A 20314-nucleotide genomic window follows, 5' to 3' on the forward strand; every position below is an offset into this window, starting at 1 on the left:
AGCAAAAGATGGTGTCATGAGGGGTTATTTCTGCAAAATATAAATATTTGGAGGATAATTTTAGTAATTTTGGAGGTCTTTTTTTGTTGTTGTGCAGGTTGCTAAGAACCAAAAGCCAAGAATCATGCCCCTAAATTCAACCTTTTGAAGCGTAAAGGGCCTACAAATATAATTTTTTTTTTCTTTTAATCATAGTATAAATTTTCAAACGGGTCACAAACTTTTTAAAATTCAATTATTTATCCAAGATATTATTTTTCCAGTAAATCCCTGCCCATATTCAATGGATTCAGTTGCATCCAAAATTTTTAATTTTTGAAATTTGCATTGATGATTTATTTTATTTTGTTTCTCATTTTCTAAATATAGTTCTACTTATCAACTGTAATATTTAATGCATATATATATATATATATATATATATATATATATATATATATATATATATATATATATATATATATATATATATATATATATATATATATATATATATATATATATAAAAGTTAAAAACACAACATTTACAAAGCCGAAAATGGATCTCATTAGATACTCATTAGCTTAAACTTGCCCATATAAAACAAAAAACAAAAAACAAACAAAATGGCTCAATTTCAAACTCAGATTAGTCTTAGAAACCACAATTGCTTAATGATACAGATTGGACATTCTTTGAACTTGGATTGCAAGAACACACCCTTTCCTCTTCCCTACCCAAAGAAAGACAAGAAAAAAAAAAAGAAATCAAGTATGAACCCCCACAATTCGTTCGAATGCCACTATACACAAGACAAGGGGTGAAAACTTTTTAAACATTTAGCTCGTTATACATGAATTTATATCGTCTACAAATTCATTCTTGATGATCCGTGTTTATGAATCTTTTGAGCTTATCGACCAGAAAAGAATGTGTTCTCTCCTTGAACTTTTCTCACTTTGGTTTTATCACGTGCTCTTCTTACAGCTTCTTGGATTTGTCGATCATGGTCTTTTAGCATTTGGTCAACTTTCCCAGAAGGAGCTAGTAATGGACCCGAGTAGTGAATCTTGCTTCCTTTCGATCCGTATCCAAGCTACAAAAATATATAAAACTCCTTAGTCAAGAAATCTTCCGTGTAACATTTGTAACATGAAAAAAAATGTTACTTTTGGCCCCGTTTGTTATGCAAGACAAGACAAGACTAGACAGAAACATGACACTACAAAACATGTCAAGACTGGACAAGACAATACTAGCCAGAATCAGTACATGACAAGAATCAATACATGACATGACATGACAGGACTGAACATGACAAGACCGGACAGAATCACTAAATGACACGACACAACATGACAAGACCGGACATAATCACTAAATGACACGACAGAACATAACAAGACCGGACAAAATCAGTACATGAAACGACAGAACATGACAAGACCGGACAGAATCACTAAATGACAAGACAGAACATAACAAGATCGGACAGAATCAGTACATGACACGACAAAACATGACAAGACTAGACAGAATAAATACATGACATGACATGACAAGACAGAAGAGGACAAGACCGGACAGAATCGGTACATGACACGACAGAACATCACAAGACTAAACATGACCATTAAGATTGTGTCAGTGGGACTCGCTCTTGATCACTTGTCTGTACAAAATGCCCTCTCGTTATTCTTATCTTAAAAAATATCCCTAGAAAGCTTGTCCAGTCTGTGCATCTAGGGTAAAATTGACAATTTGCTCGCATTGAATACTTACAGAAACCGGATCTTTATTACTTGATCTTCCATCATCATCATTAGGGTGGCTTGCAGCATTTGAAGAAGCTTCTTTAAGTGATCCAGGAAATCGGCTAATCGATCTTGGATGATGTTGTGAAGTTCCCGATTTGTCCCTACGATCTTCAGACAACATACTCTTCCGAGCAGCCACTAGACCCGAAATTCCTGATAAATCTCCACCATTTGATTCCACTTTTTTTCCAACTTTTGACCATGCTGCCCTTTGAACCAATGGCCCAGAATGTGAAGCTCTTTTGTGCAGATTGTTTGTTTGTTCTTCCTCCATATTTTGAGAAGGTCTCGGTGGATCAATCCGAAAGCCTGATGCCGATTCCTCCTGTTGAGGGTTGAACTTTTCGCTACGGGAATAAGACTGCCCTTGTCTTTTCTGCATTCACATAACACATTTCACTTTGTTTGTTAGTTCCAAAAAAAATAAATAAACTATGTAAAATTACTAAACCATCCCTAACTTTACCTGCAAGGAAGATGCAAGTTCAGCATTAGCTTCAGGAGCTGGCATGGCTCGAGACTCCCGTGTGGCTCGCCTTTCGGGATCGGGTCGGTGAGACTTGCCTCCAGCTGCAGCTTGTCTAGAATTTTAAAAAAAAGTAAGTTACATTTTTGGCCCCTGAGTATACCTGGTTTTTGCAATTTTGGTCCTTTTGAGGTTCTTGTAACGTTTTTGGTCCTTTTTTGAGGCTATTGTAACTTTTTAGGTCTGTGTTTCAAGTAAAATGACTACTTTTGGCCCCTAAGTATAGCTTGTTTTTTGCAATTTTGGTCCTTTTGAGATTCTTGTGACGTTTTTAGTCCTTTTTTGAGGCTCTTGTAACTTTTTTGGTCTGTATTTCAAGTAAGTTGACGATTTTTGGTCCCTGAGTATAGCTATAGCTGACTTTTGCCATTTTAGTCCCATAAATATAGTCATTTTACTAGAAACAAGAACCCAAAACATTACAAAAACCTCAAATAAAGACCAAAATTGCAAGAGAAAAGTTTTAGGAGCAAAAATGTAATTTACTCTTTAAAAAAATATATCCAAACCCATTTGGCTAAAATTATATAAAATGTAAATAAAGTTAATCAAACGTACCTTCTAGCTTCTTCATCGCGTATTTTAGCATCAAACTCTTTACTTGGAGGGTATTTTGGTAAGCTTGAAGGATCACAAGGGAGTGGTTTTGTAGTGAAGAACTGTAAGTAAAGAAAAAGATGCATTAAATGGGGTCATGGGTCGGGTCAACGATCATGCACATAAACTCATACCTCACTGTTCAAGGCTGAAGATGCGGATCCTCTGTCAGCAGGATCTATGGAGAGAAGAGTCTCCATGAGTGCTAATGCAGGTGCTGGAAATTCCTTGAATGTTTCTGCAACACATCGTTTGTAAGGCTGCTGAGGTTTGAAAATGGTGGCATGAGGCAATTTTGATTTTCTCCAATAATCCTCAGATGGAGAGCCACAAAGTTTGAAGATTTTGTGGAGTTGTTCCACCTGGATTCCACAATATGACAAGATTCGTTAGTAAAAAGTTTGGAAGTTTGTGATGTATATTGAATTAAGATTTGAACTTTGTGATGTTAAATGAATAAAGCTTTGAAATTTGGGATGTTTATCTTATAAAGCTTTGAGCTTTGTGATATATATATATATCAATAAAGATTAGATTTTTTTGATGTATGTTGAATAGTGATGTTTATTTGAATAAAGCTTTGAGCTTTGTGGTGGATACCGAATAAACCATTGGACTTTGTGGTGTATATTGAATAAAGATTTGAACTTTGTGATGTATATTGAATAAAGATTTAAGCAATGTGATGGGTGTCACATAAAGATTCCAACTCCTGATGTATATTCAAATAAAGCTTTGAACTTTGTGATGGGTATTTAATAAATCTTTTAACTTTGTGATGTATATCGAATAAAGCTTTAAACTTTCTGATGCTTACTGAATAAAGCTTTGAACTATTTGATGTTTACTGAATAAAGCTTTGAAGTTTGTGATGTTCATCAAATAAAGATTTGAACTTTGTGATGGATATCAAATAAAGCTTTGAACTTTGGGATGTTTATCGAATAAAGCTTAGAATTTTATGATGTATATCTGATAATGATAAGTATTCCAATAAAGCTTTGAACTTTGTGATGGATATCAAATAAAGATTGAGACTTTGTGAAGGATATTAAATAAAGCTTTGAAATTTGTGACATTTTTGAATAAAATTTTAAGTATCTATAGTCTATACCAAATGTCAAACCTATAAAAATTACATACCTCTGTTCTTCCAGGCATTATCGGCTTTCCAGCATACAATTCAGCAACTATGCAACCAGTACTCCATAAATCAACAGCTGTCCCATAATAAGTAGCACCAAGTAAAAGCTCAGGTGGTCTATACCACAAAGTCACAACCCGACTAGTCAACGGTTGACTTTGACCAGGGTCAAAAAAGCTCGCAAGTCCAAAATCAGCAATCTTTAAAACCCCATTATTATCAACCAAAAGGTTTGAACCTTTTATGTCACGATGAAGAATCCCATGACTATGACAATGATCAAGACCTTTCAAAAGCTGCCTTATGTAGCATTTAACTTGTGATTCTGTGAACTTATGATTAGGGTGAGAAGCAAGTCCAGCTAGATCATGTTCCATGTACTCAAAAACAAGATACAAACTGCATGACATTCGTGAGGTCACAAGACCTTCTAATTTTATAACATTTGGATGATTAAGTTTGCGTAAAATGTGAATTTCTCTAGCCATAAATCGGACACTTTCAGGCTCCAAATTGTCAAATCTTACTTTCTTTAGTGCAACAATCTTTCCATGATCAAGATCACGTGCTCGATAAACATTACTATATGTACCTTGTCCAATCTGAAAAATAAATAAATAAATAAATAAAATGTGTATGTTGCTAATATGAATAAAGTGTGTAACTTTAAGGAAATGCTTCATGTTCATGAATTGGAGATAAAGTTTAAAGAATAAGGAAAGAAACCTTGTCTAATTTCTCAAAAGAATCTGCTTTTCTGGGTACCCATCCTTTAATAGCTTCACCTGCAACTGCCGCCAGCCATGGTGGCCAACCGGCGGCCACCTGCTCACCTTCGGTGGCTCTAGGGACACTGGTTAGAACAGGATGGTGGGTTGAAATGATGGACTCTGTTTTTTCTCTTTTTCTTTCAAGATTCTCTCCTGGTAATCTGATTGAGCCATTGACATGTTTATCGATAATCATTGGTCCACCATCGTTATTATCTGATTGTGATTTGACCCTGTAGACTTCTCTTCTTGATGATGCAACCCTAGGGACACGTAATTCAGACTGAGTTTTATCGCCATATCTGTCCCTAGGACTCTCTCTGCTGTCGTCAATGGCGGAAGGCTTGCCACAAACACAACCCATAATCCACCGAATGCAAAACTCACTTCAATCACCCACCTCTTTTCCCCAATTTCACTAAAAAAAACAAAACGAAATCATAAAATCTCAGAAATTAGTCTCCAATACAAGCACATTCCAGCAGCTTGACCGAAATTCGTGCGTAATTAAGTCAAATTACTTCAAAATAAGCTGTACCCAGGTTACGAAATCGAAATAATTTTATACCCAGTGATCAGAACAACAAAAGGATAAAAATAGTACCTGAAAGTGAGAGTTGCATAATGCAGTTGTTGTTGTTGTCTGATCTAGGGTTTGGAAAGTCGTGGATCTGCGAAAGAGGAAGGGGAGAGACGGATGAATGGATAGATACAGAGGGGTTTAATTCCTGAAATCCAGAAATGGAAAATGGAAATTAGAAAGAAAAAAAATAAGAAAATTAAAGAAAAAGTCTATACATTTTCTTGTTTAGCATTTATATATTCTGACAGTTTGGGGCAGCCTTTAGAAGTCTGTTGTTTTTAGAGAGAGAGAGAGAGAGAGAGAGAGAGAGAGAGAGAGAGAGAGAGAGGGGTCTTGTGTACTGAGACATCCTTACCACCACTCGCAAGTCAAAACTTGGATTTATTCGTAATAAATCATTTTATCTTTATTAATAATTCAATCAAGAATCTCAGTTTTTATTTTCTAATAAACTATATGTTAAGTTCTTTTTTTTTTTTTTTTTTTGTACTTGTGTTAAATTTGTTCACATATGGAAAATTGGAAATGGTCCTTGGTTTTTTTTTTTTAACTTTTTTGTCATCAAAAAGTAATCAACTCACGTGTTTGTCCTTCAAATGAACTTTGTTAACTTTAGTATGTATAACCACATTTAACATAATCATTATATCTCTTATCATACTTTTATGTAAAGTTGCATTTTACACGAATCTTATTTATTTAATTTTTTATAATTAAAATAAAATAACTAAAGTTTATGAGAAGTCGGTTAAAAGGCGCGTCGGGGGGTAAATTCCGGGGTCATAAAAAGCATTAACAGGAGGAGGGTAGAGACTTAAGCCCACATCCATTACTCGTTGGTCCCACCTCATCTAGACACCTACATATGGAAAAACAGTATATTTTTAAAATATAAAAAACTTTAAATGTAGAAATTACTCAAATTAGATAAAATAGTTTTTTTTTTTTTTTTTTTTTTTTTTTTTTTTTTTTGCAGTATTGTCCTTTAGATAAATATCCTCAATTATACGAATGGTAAAGGGGTAGCAGGTTATCCCTCTACATATTATGTTGTAGTTAGAATAATTGAAAGTAAGATGTTTTCATAAAGAAAAAACAAACATTAAATAAGTTACATACGTTGATAATTATTTAAATAAAATTAAAAAAATTACAATATAATATGTAAATAGTTACCAATGTGAAACTATAGTAAAATGATGTCCATGTCTTTTGCTAATGGGACAAAATGCATTAATTTACGTCTTTAAATATGTCTAGACACCTACACTTCTGGCAAGATATATGGTTTTTTTAACAACTGGATTTACTACGATTTACTAAATCACAAATGTTAGGCCTAGTAAAGGGACCAAAACAAAGGGAATGATTAGCATAAATAAGTTGTAAGAAATGGGTTTTGTAGCTAAAAGACGTAATTTATACTAATTTTATGGTTCCTATTAGCAAATTAATTAAATGAATACCCCACTACATAATCAAAAATAGTTTTTTGTCTGCATAACTCACAAGATTTCGTCAATAACATTGACTGTGAACTCTTAGGAGTTATCCAAATCTTAAATTCATTTATCCAATTGGTCACTCAAACTATGAATTCTCAGTAACTCCTTTCACACTATTTGAAAAGCTGTCAAAATAGGCATGGCAATATATGTGAATCATAAAACATAAATTAAAAATGACATGTCATAAGTAAATAAAGAATGATACAATTTGACATATCATTTATCATATGAGGTGATAAGATTCGAACTTGAACAAATAACACGGCATTGTTTGTGTTTTGGATTTCAGAAGATAATGATGGTTAGATTTAGGTGTAATTATTGGATGTAATGGATTATAACTAAAGTATTACATGTCAAATAATTTATATATATATATATATATATATATATATATATATATATATATATATATATAGAGTTAGGTTCATATATAAACACTAATTATTGTATGAATGTACGACCACTTGTGGACCAATCAAAATATAGGGTTAAATTTGTAATTTTAATAATTATATTTAATGGTAAAACCGGTTTTAAAAATCAAATTTATCAAAACACCTAAAATATAAAACCGCTAAATATGGAAGAAGTTAAGATACTTTTAATAACCTATCTTCATCTAATCTTTCACGTCTTTTCTTCACAAAAGAATTTCAACTGAACAGGAGACTTGAGCCCTTGTTCTTGGTGCAAATCGGGAGGTAACGTTTTCTCCATGCAATTCGCTTTTTTTAGTTCATCATTTCAGTGATTTCCTTTGTTTTTCTTTGTAACTTCTTTACCCAATTATTTGTTTTTGTGACACTCTCTGTAGTTTGAAGAAACTTGTCAGACGATGAAAGAGGGGAAAAGTAGTTGGATTTTTTCTCTCCAAAAGTTGTAACAAAATACAAATCGGAGACTTGTTAACAGTAAATACCATTCATTGCTTAAACTTTATATGACTAATTTTGATTATTCTATTTATCTTGATTTTATGCTCTACAAGACAAGAATGACATTTTTTTAGTCTTTGAATTTTTAATTTTTTTTTAAGGAATTATGAATTGTTGAAGAATGCTCCAACTTTACAGCTGCAAAATCTTAATAAAATAATGATACATTTACTGCTTAGCTGCCTTTCAAGTTTGACTATTTTAACCCTATATCATATTAGAAAATCAAGTTAGCTTGTCAAACTTCAGAAAACTATGCAACACATAAAAAAATTATTGAAGAATATGATTTTTTTCTCACAGTTAGAACTCTACTTATTTTTTATTCTTTATTAATATACAGGAACAATAATGGTTTTATAAAAATAAAAAATACGTACTTAATCATCTTCCATTATTTTATAATTATTTTTTTATAACTCGAAATTACTATGTAAGGGTATTCAATTTAGTTAGTTTTTTACAAGTCTGAGAAATGACTTTTCGTCTTTTTTTTCAAGTATAAACTTGCCGGTCTTGAAGAATCATCATATGAGAATAAACAATTTGCTACATTTTTTTTTTAGAAGTTTACAATTCTAATTACACATTCTTGAAGAACAATGTATGTTTATCATTTTCCTGTAGTTGTAGAACTTCGTATATAATACCTATTTTACAAGAATTCATGCACTTTATTTAATTTTGCTTGTATTCTTAAAGAATATGAAAATGAAATGTAATATATATTCATCTGTTTTTGTGAATAACCAATAATGTAATGAAAAGTTTGTTTTTTTGGTAGTTGTCAGTTTTTAGCAAAACATTCTTACAGAATATTAAATGCTATTGTATTTCATTTAAGTAATCTGAGTTTTATATACATACTGCAGGGTATTATTCTCTTGAAGATGATGAAAGTCATACTTAGGTGCTGTTTGTTTTTTCGAAGCGAAAATTCATGAAGTCTGCAGACCATCTCTGCAATCCTCTGTAGCAGAAGAGGTGGAACAAACGGCTGCAGCCTATAATAAGAAGCATGTTTGTTTTTTAACATCTGCAGACTGCTGCAGTAAACTAAAATTTAAATAAACTAATTTTATAAACTGAAAATAATTCTCAACACTGAAATTTAATAATTCTAGTCTTAAAACACTGAAATAATAATAACAAGAACATGTAAAAAACAAAAATATAAAACTTTTTTTAAAAAAAAACATAAAAAAATGTAAAAGAAGCTAATAGTTTTATTCTAGAAAAAAAACTAATTTTAAAAAACATTAAAAAAGAAAATAATAAAAAATTAAGAAAGTATTGCAAACGTTGTATACAAAGTTCGTAAAAAATTACACACGTTAAAAAAATGTAACTGAAATTGAAAATATTATTAATAAAACAGTAAAAAAATTAAAAAAAAAACAAATTAAAAAAAATCGTGGAAATTATAAAAATAAATTGTATCATATCCGTAAATAAAAATTTAAAAAAAATCAAAGTTTAAAAAAAAATTTAAAAAAAAAGTTATACAAAAATTCTTAAAAAAAACACTTAGAAAAAATGAAAGCTGAAGAGGTTAGAAGAGGCAAGTCAAGTGCTGCGTCACGCAGCACACGCGTAGAGGTTTTGTAGTCTGAAGTCTTCCAAAAAACAAACTGCTGCGAGAGGGAAAGTGTTGTGCGTGTGCTGCGCCGTGCAGCAATAAGTGGTTTGAAGAGGTTTTTATAAAAAAAACAAACAACACCTTAAAGATGGTTCTTTTAAGCACTTCATGGGAAATAAAAATGTAGGTAGTGTTGGTTGTTTGGAGATGATTAGAGATTGACGAAACCTGATGAACAATGGAGAAAAATGTAGGGCTTTTGTATTTTAGTTTTTCTTTTGACAAACAAATTCTTAAAGAATATAGTATATATCATAAACTTTTTTATATTCTGAAAGAATTTAGTATATATTATATTTTTTTAATCTTCACGAATATTGTATATTATATATTATATATTACAAACATCTTTTTAAAGAATGCAGTATAGATGGATATGTATATTCTTCAAAATGTTGTATATATTACTGTTTTATGTTATAAAAATTGTTTTTTATGTTATAAGAATGGTTATAATTGTTTTAATATATATTCATGATTATACCGCGATACATTTTTTTGAAAGAATGATATGTTACTGTATAATATATATGCCTATATTCTTTAAAAATATTAAAAAAAAACTCATAAATTAACCCTTATTCTTAAAGAATAAACTCATATTCATCTCTTTTTATTGAGAGAATTCTTCGATTCTTCAATATGATTCACGTAGAATCATTTCTTGATATCCAGACAATTAAAGTTCATTTTGATAACTAAATATTGTTTTTGATTTAAGATAAATATGTTCTCCTTAATTCTTTCAACTTCCATATTGGGACTTAATCAAAATGTCATTTATGCCCTTATAATTACTATTTTTAAGTTTATTTTATTTAAAAGAAATGTTTATATGTGTTGTGTTCCATTGTAACTATTGTACACCATCAAATCTTAGTCATATACAAATCTAATCTAACGGTCCAAAACTTGTCATACATTCAAACAATATATATTATTCACGTTTAATCCTAACCCTATCTATATATATATATATATATATATATATATATATATATATATATATATATATATATATATATATATATATATATATATATATATATATATATATATATATATGGTTTGGCGATTTGAAATTGTTGGAAAATCCAACAATAACTCAATTTTTTAATTAATCGGATTAATCAATTTAGTTAAATGAATCTTTTTTAACTCAATTCGTTAATTATTGGGTTAGATCGACGGGTTTAATTGCTTTGGGTGGTACTATACGTACCCTTTACTATCATAAATTTGTCAAATCATAGAATACACAAATCAGTTAACTACAATTATTATTTTATTTCAAAATATTTAAACGTCTGAAAAGCTTTTTTTCAGTATATATATTAACTAGCAAATTTTAGAATAAAACAATAAGATAAGAGAAAATAGAAATATATTATAAAGTAAATAATTATTTGTTACGTACTTACGTATAAGCCAAAAAGAAAAAAGAAATAAAGAAAAAGAAAAGAATTCTCTCTCTATTCTTCAAGCGTTATGCGTAGCATGTCCACCTTAGTCAACCCTTTTTGAAAGGGAGGAAACCTTTGATCCAAATCAAAACTTGACATGATACTTTTTTATGTGAATAAATTCATTAATAATTGTACATCTTCAATATATTCTGAAATAAAATAATAACCGTAAGTATTTATAAAATATAAGGATTATGTTTTCTTTTTAAATGGTAAATTGTACGTCATGACAGAATTTAAACTCTAGACATCTTGTGTGTACAGTGGCAGACCTATGTGGAGAATTGGGGGTCCTGGGCCACTGCTTAATTTTCGGTTCGTAGTGTAAAAATTTTTTTAAAAAAAATTTTCTATTAAGTGCACCCGCTTGAAGTATGAGGGACACCCCTATTAAAATAGCCTGCGTCCGCCACTATGTGTGTAATTTCGTATCTTAACGATTCAACCGCTACGTTTTCATTGCGGGGTCAATGATTATGTTTTTAACAAACAAATAGATGAATTTCAAAGCAATCTTATATATTTAATTTCAAATCAATTTTTTGTATTTAGCATTTAGAAAGTAAAGTTCAATTAAAATTTTAAAAGATACCATAAATTCTGCATACATTTTCATTCTAAAACATTATTTTCAGTTTATAATTAAATCAAATGTTTATGAATTTGGTAGGAATAACATTAAATTTAAAACATGACCAAAAGGAATTTCCATGATATTTATGTGCAATAAAAGCCAACAATTCAAGTATAAATATGAATAATGGAGAGTAGCCTTTGACTCCAATGTTGTTTAATGTGACTGACTTTAGTCAAAACGTCAATGCTTACCAGAATAAGAAAATATATATAAATTTTGTACTGTATATCAAAATGAAATCAATATGATCAACATTTGATAATAAGTACCAAAAAAAAATTTAAAAATACAAAGATACCATGAATTCTAACTTTCATTCAAGAAACTTTTTAGTTTATAATTTATTAATGTTTTTGCTACGAACTATTTATAACTTAATCCTTGTTTTTGTTAAGAACAAAGTAATCCATTTTTTAAGGTATCAAGGTGTTGGATAGGTGTCTCTCGCCTAAGGAGTTGATGATTCAAGTCTCGTTGCGGACAATAAGTAGTTTAGGAATAAGATTTAATAAGTGTGTTTAGGTGATAAAAAAAATGTTAAAAAATCATTTAACAACTTGAATGAGAAATGTTAAAGATATGGACTCGTGGATGGCTACAGATCTTGAAATTCAAAACCGGGTTGCTATTCTTAAAACTCTTCTAGACTTATAAAATAAAGAACATTTATATTTAAAATTCAGTGGAATATTGATGAAAACTCATGATCTTTTCATGGTATTATAATAAGCAAACGAGACAAATGACGGGTTGGGGGATCATGATTGATGGTACTTGGTGTGTTGATCCAAAGTTGGTAAAAATGGTTTCATTCTTTTTATGCGACCAAATATAACGAACATTGTAGAGAGACATTTTCAAGATAATTGGTTGTTTAAATAACTATCTTTTGGACATGCGTCTTAATTTTACGGAGCATGAAATTTAGGAAGTTGTTATAAAGAAAAGAGAAGAAGATCTGGAGAATGTTTTCTGTTTGTATATTTTTGAATGAAGAAAATACACGGTATAAATAATACAACTTTACAGCTAACTAATGAGGAAAATAAGGAAAGATAATAACAACATATTGACTGCATATTAAACATGTGAATGATAAAATTTGGCGGGAATGATCTTGACAGCTCATCTCTTGATATGCCCCCGCAAGATGGACGATCCAGAGAGAAGACCAATCTTGGAGATAAGATAATGAAAACGAGGTCTATGTAGTGGTTTAGTGAGAGCATCAGCCTGATCGTCACCTGCAATGTGTTGAACACGAAGTGTTCCTTGTTGTACCTTTTCTCTAACAAAGTGAAAATCCAGGGCAAGGTGTTTCATTCTAGAGTGGAAAACTAGATTTGCAGAGTAGGATGTAGCGCTAAGGTTATCACAATATATGGTGGGAGTGGTGCATGATGAAAAACTAAGTTCACTAAGCAATGAGGTGATCCACTGTACTTCAGTAGTTGTGGAAGCAACTTCTCTAAATTCAGCTTTAGTAGAGCTTCTTGCTAGAGTGCTTTGTCTTTTGGAGCTCCATGAAATGGGATTGGAACCGAAGTAAACAATGTAACCAGTTGTGTTGCGGTAGTTATCTTTGTCTCCAGCCCAATCCACATCAGTAAATGCATGTAATGTGAGAGGTGACTGTCTTCTTAGGAGGATACCATGATATAAAGTGCCATGAAGATACCTTAGTAACCTTTTGAGAGCAATCCAGTGAAGGGAGGTTGGAGCATGCATGAACTGGGATAGACGATTTACTGTGAAGGAGATATCAGGTCGGGTGAGGGATAGGTATTGAAGAGCACCAACGAGAGCTCGATATTCAGTAGGAGAGGGGTGGGGTGTACCTCCAGTTAAGGTTAATGGTGCTGATGTGGTTATTGGGGTTGATATTGGTTTACACTCACACATATTTGCTCTAGTAATTATATCAAGAATGTATTTTCGTTGAGATAAAAGAATACCAGTAGGATGGGGAAGTACCTCAATACCAAGGAAATAGGAAAGAGATCCCAGATCTTTAAGAGAGAATTTGGTTGCTAGAGTTGAGATGAAGTTAGAGATTTGAGAGGAAGATGGACCAGTGACAATGATGTCATCACCATAGACAAGAACTAAAATATAAGAGGAAGAATGTTTAAGAATGAAAAGGGATGAATCTGATTTGGTGGGTTTAAAATGAAGAGATAAGAGATGGTTTTTAAGTTCATCATACCAGGCACGAGAGGCTTGGCGTAATCCATAAATAGCTTTATTGAGTTTGCAAACATGATTAGGAGAACATGAGTTGACAAAACCTGGAGGTTGAGCCATATATACATCTTCATGGAGATGGCCTTGAAGAAAAGCATTGTTTATGTCTAGTTGGCGAAGAGGCCAACTGTTCAAGATAGCAAGGGAGAGAACAAGTCGAAGTGTGGCAGGTTTAAGAACGGGGCTAAAGGTTTCACGGTAGTCAATGCCAAAGTGGTGGTGGAATCCTTTGGCTACAAGGCGGGCTTTGAGTCTGTCAATGGAACCATCAGGGTTATATTTAGTGCGATAGACCCATTTGTAGCCGACAAGGTTTTGAGCAGTAGAAGAAGGAACAAGAGACCAGGTTTTATTTTGCTCCAAAGCATCAAACTCTTCTTGCATGGCTTGTCGCCATGAGGGATTTTTGAGTGCTTGAGTAATGGTGGTAGGTAGTAAAAATAGTGTATAGATGAAATTTGGAGTTGTAGTATTTTTGGTTTGGTTTTGGATTTGGACGAGTGGTCATTTTTGTAGGATGAGTATGGTCTTCTGGGGAGGGAGGAGGTGAAGGATTTTCTATTGGAGAAGGGGGTGGTGAGTTGATAGGTGAGATAATAGGTGTGCTAGATGGTGTTGAGGGTTCAAGATGGGTTTGGGTTTCTGTGGAGCCAATAACTGGTATGCTTAGAGTAAGCCAATGATCAAGATTTATTGTGGAAGGTGATGGGGGGTCATTGGTAAGTCGTTGAAAAGGAATTTCTGTTTCAACAAAAATAGCATGTCGAGAGGTGTAAGTATTGTGAGAGATGGGATCAAAGATGTAGTAAGCACTTTGTGCTGGTGAGTACCCGACGAATACACAAGGTGTTGAACGAGGATAAATTTTATGTGGGGAGTAAGGGCGAAGCCAAGGGTAACAAAGACAGCCAAAACTTTTTAATTTGCTGTAATTGGGTTCTTTGTTGAAGAGACACCGAAAGGGAGATAGATTGTGAAGGGTTGAGGTTGGGAGGCGGTTTATCAGGTAAGCAGTTGTGGTAAAGGCATAGGGCCAAAAAGTTGTGGGAATATTTGCATGTGATAACAAAGCAAGGCCAGTTTCAACAATACGTCGGTGTCGTCTTTCAGCATAACCATTATGTTCTGGTGTGTGGGGTGGAGAGGTGAGATGAGTGATGCCAGAAGATGAGAAGTGAGATCTTAGCTTTAAGTATTCACCTCCATTATCTGAAAAGAATTGCTTGATTTTAGTGTTGAAATAGTTTTCAACCAGAGATTGAAAACGAGTAAAGATATCAAAGGAATCAGACTTCTTTTTCATGGGATATAACCATGTGTATTTTGTGAAGTGATCAACAAAAATAATATAGTATTTATAGTGATCAATAGATTCAATTGGAGAGCACCATACATCAGAAAACAAGAGATCTAAAGGAGCATTAGAAGTGAGGGATGATTTATGAAATGGTAGGCGATGACTTTTATTAATTTGACAAGAATTACAATTGTCAATTGAACTAGAAAAAGAAAGAACATAACATAATTGTTTGAAAATTTTGTGTTGAGGGTGTCATAATCTGTGGTGCCAGGTGGATGAATTGGTGCAGGGGATGGTGAAGATTTGGGGCGATAGCGATGAACGGAGCTCATACATCCCTTTGCTTGTTGTGCCCTTGAATAGGGGAATTTTTGATGTCAGATCCTTAATGACAAAAACAAAGGAATAAAATTCTATTAGAAAGTGGTTATCAACACATAATCGAGAGATAGAGATAATATTGCGAGAAAGAGATGGAACATAGAGAACGTGTTTGAGAATGAGTTGTGTGTGAGGTGTTTGAATAATTACTAAGCCAATGTGAGAGATTTGTAAACACGAACCATCCCCAATGACGAGTTCTTTTGTCCCATTGTATGGAGCATGGATGGACAAGTTATTGAGATCGTTTGTGGCATGGAAGCTGACACCACTGTCGAAGAGCCAATTTGCAATGCTGGAAGAGTTTATTTGTTGTGGAGACATCGTGTGAACCTGTGCATTAGTAACCTGCAAATTTCGATTGTAAGGATGTACAAATACTGTGGGAAAAAAGGTTTTAAAGGTATTGCAGTTGCTAAGGACATGTCCTTTTTGATGACACCACTGACATTTTCCCAAGAATGGTCTCTGTGTTGCAGGTGGAGAGGTTTGTTTGGGTATGGGCAATAGACCAGCAGTTGTGTTGTTGTGTCGTGGTGTCCATGGTTTGTGACGTTGTTGATGATTTGCATAGAAGGCGGTGACTGGTTGGTGGATAGTTGCGGATGAGACTTGTTGGGCAAGGATTAGTTCATGGTGGATCAACTTTTCATGGAGTTCATTAAATGTGATTGGTGAGTCTCTAGCATGAATGGCATCTAGAATCGGTTTGTATGCAGAAGGATCTAGTTCGTTGATGACAACATCTGTAATGTCTTCCTGATCAAGCTTTTTGCCAAGAATCGCAAGTTCATCAACTACTGTTTTGATATTTTGCATATATTCGGTGATGGTTTGATTTGAGGTTTTTGTGATGTGTTTGAGGCGGTGTTGAAGTTGCTTGATATGTCCTCGTGACGATGAGGCATAAATGTTAGTTAGGGTTTTCCATGCATCTTGAGAAGATGATGCATTTGTTATCAGAGGAACAATTGGGGGGGGGGGGAAGACTGCCAACAAGTGCACCAAACAAGAGCCTGTCTTGCCGAAACCACTTGGAGTAATCGGCATGGGGTGAGATTGTACCGTCAGGTGCGACAATTGGTGATGGGGGGGGGGTGTTCCATCGATAAATTTGTACAGATCAAGACCATGGAGAAGAGCTTCGATCTGTGTCTTCCATCCAAGGTAATTTGTGGATGTAAGTTTTAGGGTAGAAGGAAAATTGACGATGGTTAGATTGTCTTTGGAAGTGGTGTTGACAATCAGAGATGTGTTTGTGCTTGATTCTACAATGGGCGTTGTGCCTGACATTTTGGAAGTATCAATGATATGAGCCTAGGCTCTGATACCATATAAAGAAAAGAGAAGAAGATCTGGAGAATGTTTTATGTTTGTATATTTTTGAATGAAGAAAATACACGGTATAAATAATACAACTTTACAGCTAACTAATGAGGAAAATAAGGAACGATAATAACAACATATTGACTGCATATTAAACATGTGAATGATAAAACTTGACGGGAATGATCTTGACAGCTCATCTCTTGATAGTTGTCTACAATTGTGGAATTGATAAATCCCTTGGGCCCCGATGGTTTTATGTTTGGGTTTATAAAATCTTGTTGGGATTTATTAAGAGATTTTATGATGACTTATGTTAAGGAGTTTCAACCTATTTTAAAAGGTTGTAATTCATTGTTCATTACTTTGATCTTGAAAATTCAAGATCTTATATTTGTTAAGAATTTAGGCTGATTAGTCTAATTGGTTTTCAATACAAGATTGTGGTGGTGAATACAACGAATTTGTGAAACATCTAGTTTTCCTTTAAATACCTCAATTTGATGGTGGGAAAAAGAGAAATTAAATATCCTCCTACCTTTCTTCCTATTTGTCCTCCTATCCATTTGAAATGATGACATGTGTATTAATATATAATTAATATTAGTCAAATATGACATTTGTCACTATTTCACATAGATAGGAATATAAGTAGGAGAAAATGATAGGAGGATATTTAATTTCTCATGGGAAAAAATATGTCTAAAGTGGTCAAGTGGAAAGTTATTAATGATGGTCATTCAATGGTTTAGGAAAAAACTTTCTAATCTAAAAGCTTCTATGTTTTCAATTGGTGGCCATTCAATATCGATAAAAGTCGTTTTGGATAGTCTTAGGCATTTACTACATTTCCATTTACAAAGTCCTTATTGGTGTGTGCAACATTCCTGAGGGATTAAGGTCTATGTTTTCTTATGAGTGATTTAGCCTTTGAGAAATGCTTGCGTCTTTGACTGAGGTAAGTTTTAGATCAATGAGATTTTTTTTATAAAACAATAATATATTAAAAAGACACTATAAAGTTGGTAGGCTAAAAATCCAATTACAAAATATTAAGGGCGTGTTTGGCAAAACTAGCTGCTAGCGGGTAGCTTGTAGTAGGTAGCGGGTATCTTGTAGTGTTTTGTTATACGCTACATGAAGTAACATTTAGATTTGGAGCGTTTTGATTAAACTAAACGCAAGAAGCTTGTAGTGTCAAACGAGACTTTTTGTTTTAAACGGAGCGTTTTATCAAACGCTAGAAGCTAAAAGCTCTCAAACACTCCGTGTCGAACACACTCTAAGTGGTTATTGAAGCCAACAAACCCATTTATTAGGACATTATGTATCTCTATTGTTGTATCACATAAAAGATAACTCTCTCTTCTCAACATATCCGCAAATAAGCATTGCATTCCTCTATTTCCAAATATACCAAATCGATGTACCAACAATAGCATCCACTAACAATTTCTTTAGCAATCAACTTCAATCCAAAGCGAACTAAACTCCCCTGGTTGAATATCCAACCATCTAAAAACCACACCCCACATTCTCACTGCAACTTCACATTTGGCAAAGAGATAATGCAACTGCTCCACCGACATAATACAAAAAGAAGGATGAGATGTTTGAAAAGATTGTTACGTTCTCTTTTGGGTGGTTAGCTTTTAGAAACAAAAAATTTTCATGTTAGTTAGATAAATTGGATAAAAAAACCCTCTTTGTAGTTATTGCATTGTAATTTTTAACTAACTCATTGGTAGTTCTTTCTTATTAAAACGCGTTAGTTAAAAATTACAATGCAATAACTACAAAGAGGGTTATTGCTAGTTCTTTCTTATTAAAATGCGTTAGTTAAAAAAGATTGTGACAAAAATTCTAGCCAATAGGTTAAGTCGGGTTTTTTCTTCGGTTATTAGTACGATACAATCGGCATTCCTAAAGAATAGACAAATTCTTGATGGGCCTTTGGTAGTGAATGATGTGGTGACATGGTCTAAGAAGAAACAAAAGCTTTTGATAATTTTGAAAAGGTTTACGATTCGTTTAATTGAGATTATCTTTTAACATAGTGGAAGCTATGGGTATTGGCTCTACGTCGAGACGGTGGATCGATTCTTGCCTTATATCTTCCAAGGCTTTCGTGTTGGTCAATGGCTCTCCTTCCAAAGAGTTTCCTCTTAAATGAGGCATACGATAAGGAGATCCTCTTTCTCCGTTCCCCTTTCTCATTGTAATGGAAGGCGTTCACATGGCAATATAAAGAAGCTTATAATCAATGAAATTTTAAAAGGTTTATGGTGGGATCGAATGGCTTAAAACTTTCATATATTTTTTATACCTATGACATTTTAGTGATAGCTTATTTTATTTCTTTCTTTTTATTAGTTTATTTTAGATTTTTAGTTTTTTTATTAGTATTGCATTGTATTTTAATTAATTTTTTTTTATCATGGATCGTATCGAGGACTTGTTATGTTGCATGAGGAATTTTGCAGGGTTTTGGAGCTTTTTGTGATTGTGGATTAGAGTGAAGACGACTTAGTGGGCTCCCGATGCATTGTTGGGCTTGGCGGAATCAAAGAAGAAGAATTGGGCTTTTAAAGTTGATGACTTGGATTATTTGGGCTTGTGAAGATGGATCATAAATTTCTAATTTTGGGTTTGGAGCATCCATTTGGTAGCTAAATGATGATTGGTGGATTCAAATTACATGGACAGGGGGGACCAAAGGAATCTTTGGTAGTGGAAGGGTGGAGTAGTGGAATGGTGGACCAATGGCAACACAGCAGCGTTTGCGTGGGTGGAATTTTCGTCGCGCGGGTACCCGCGCAACTGCCCAGTTTGGGCATTTTGGTCATTTGGCACACCATAACCTTAGGGGATCAGATCTAGAGGCTCATTGACGATTTTTCATCATTGGAGACCTGCAAGAGGCGATTTTGGGAGCTCCAAACCATTTCTTTTCATCTTTCCAAATCTTAGGTAGTTTCTTTATGCAATTAGATTATTGTTCTTATTACTTTGTTGCCATGAGTGGCTAATACTCTTATTTGGTTGACTTTGGCTGAAAACCAATGAATGTTTGTGGGTTTTGAAGGATTTATGTTGATTATCAATTTATTCCATGTTTATGATTCTAGTTTGTAATTCTTATGCTTATTTGATGTTTTGATCATGAGCTTAGTAATTGAATGAGCAATTGTTGATTTGTTTCTTTGATTTTGCATTGGATCATTGAATTTATCTAGAACAAAAGCTTTATGATGGTAGAAATCATCTCTAGCTTATGAATCATAACTCCTTTATGGATGTGTAAGCATTTGACATCCTCTAGGAATTGGGGATTCCTTCACTCTTAAGGCTAATTGATTTCTTGGGATCAATTGCTTCAATTGACCCTTGATCTTAATTAAGAAGGTGTGTTGTGGGCTTCCCCAACCTCCATACTACTTATGAGGAATCTTGGCATC

The 20314-nt window shown here is 33.2% G+C and overlaps 1 protein-coding gene across 2 annotated transcripts; it reads right to left on the reverse strand.

Moving 5' to 3' along the window:
- Nucleotides 1-593: 593 nt before the first annotated feature.
- Nucleotides 594-5781, reverse strand: LOC111898426 (probable serine/threonine-protein kinase At1g54610). 2 transcript variants are annotated; one of them, XM_023894339.3, is made up of 9 exons: nt 5633-5781; nt 5439-5562; nt 4791-5252; nt 4064-4666; nt 3055-3282; nt 2882-2982; nt 2264-2378; nt 1763-2173; nt 594-1076 (listed from the first exon to the last, which is right to left on the reverse strand). In XM_023894339.3, the coding sequence occupies exons 3-9, from the start codon at nt 5196-5198 to the stop codon at nt 894-896; spliced, it is 2049 nt and encodes a 682-aa protein (XP_023750107.1). In that variant the 5' UTR covers nt 5199-5252; nt 5439-5562; nt 5633-5781; the 3' UTR covers nt 594-893. The 2 variants fall into 2 exon arrangements, with proteins under 2 accessions (XP_023750107.1, XP_023750106.1); XM_023894338.3 differs by lacking the exon at nt 5633-5781 and having other exon boundaries at nt 5439-5626.
- Between the last annotated feature and the right edge of the window lie 14533 nt (nt 5782-20314).

The sequence above is a fragment of the Lactuca sativa genome, chromosome 7, assembly GCF_002870075.4.
Source record: "Lactuca sativa cultivar Salinas chromosome 7, Lsat_Salinas_v11, whole genome shotgun sequence".
Taxonomy (NCBI): domain Eukaryota; kingdom Viridiplantae; phylum Streptophyta; class Magnoliopsida; order Asterales; family Asteraceae; genus Lactuca; species Lactuca sativa.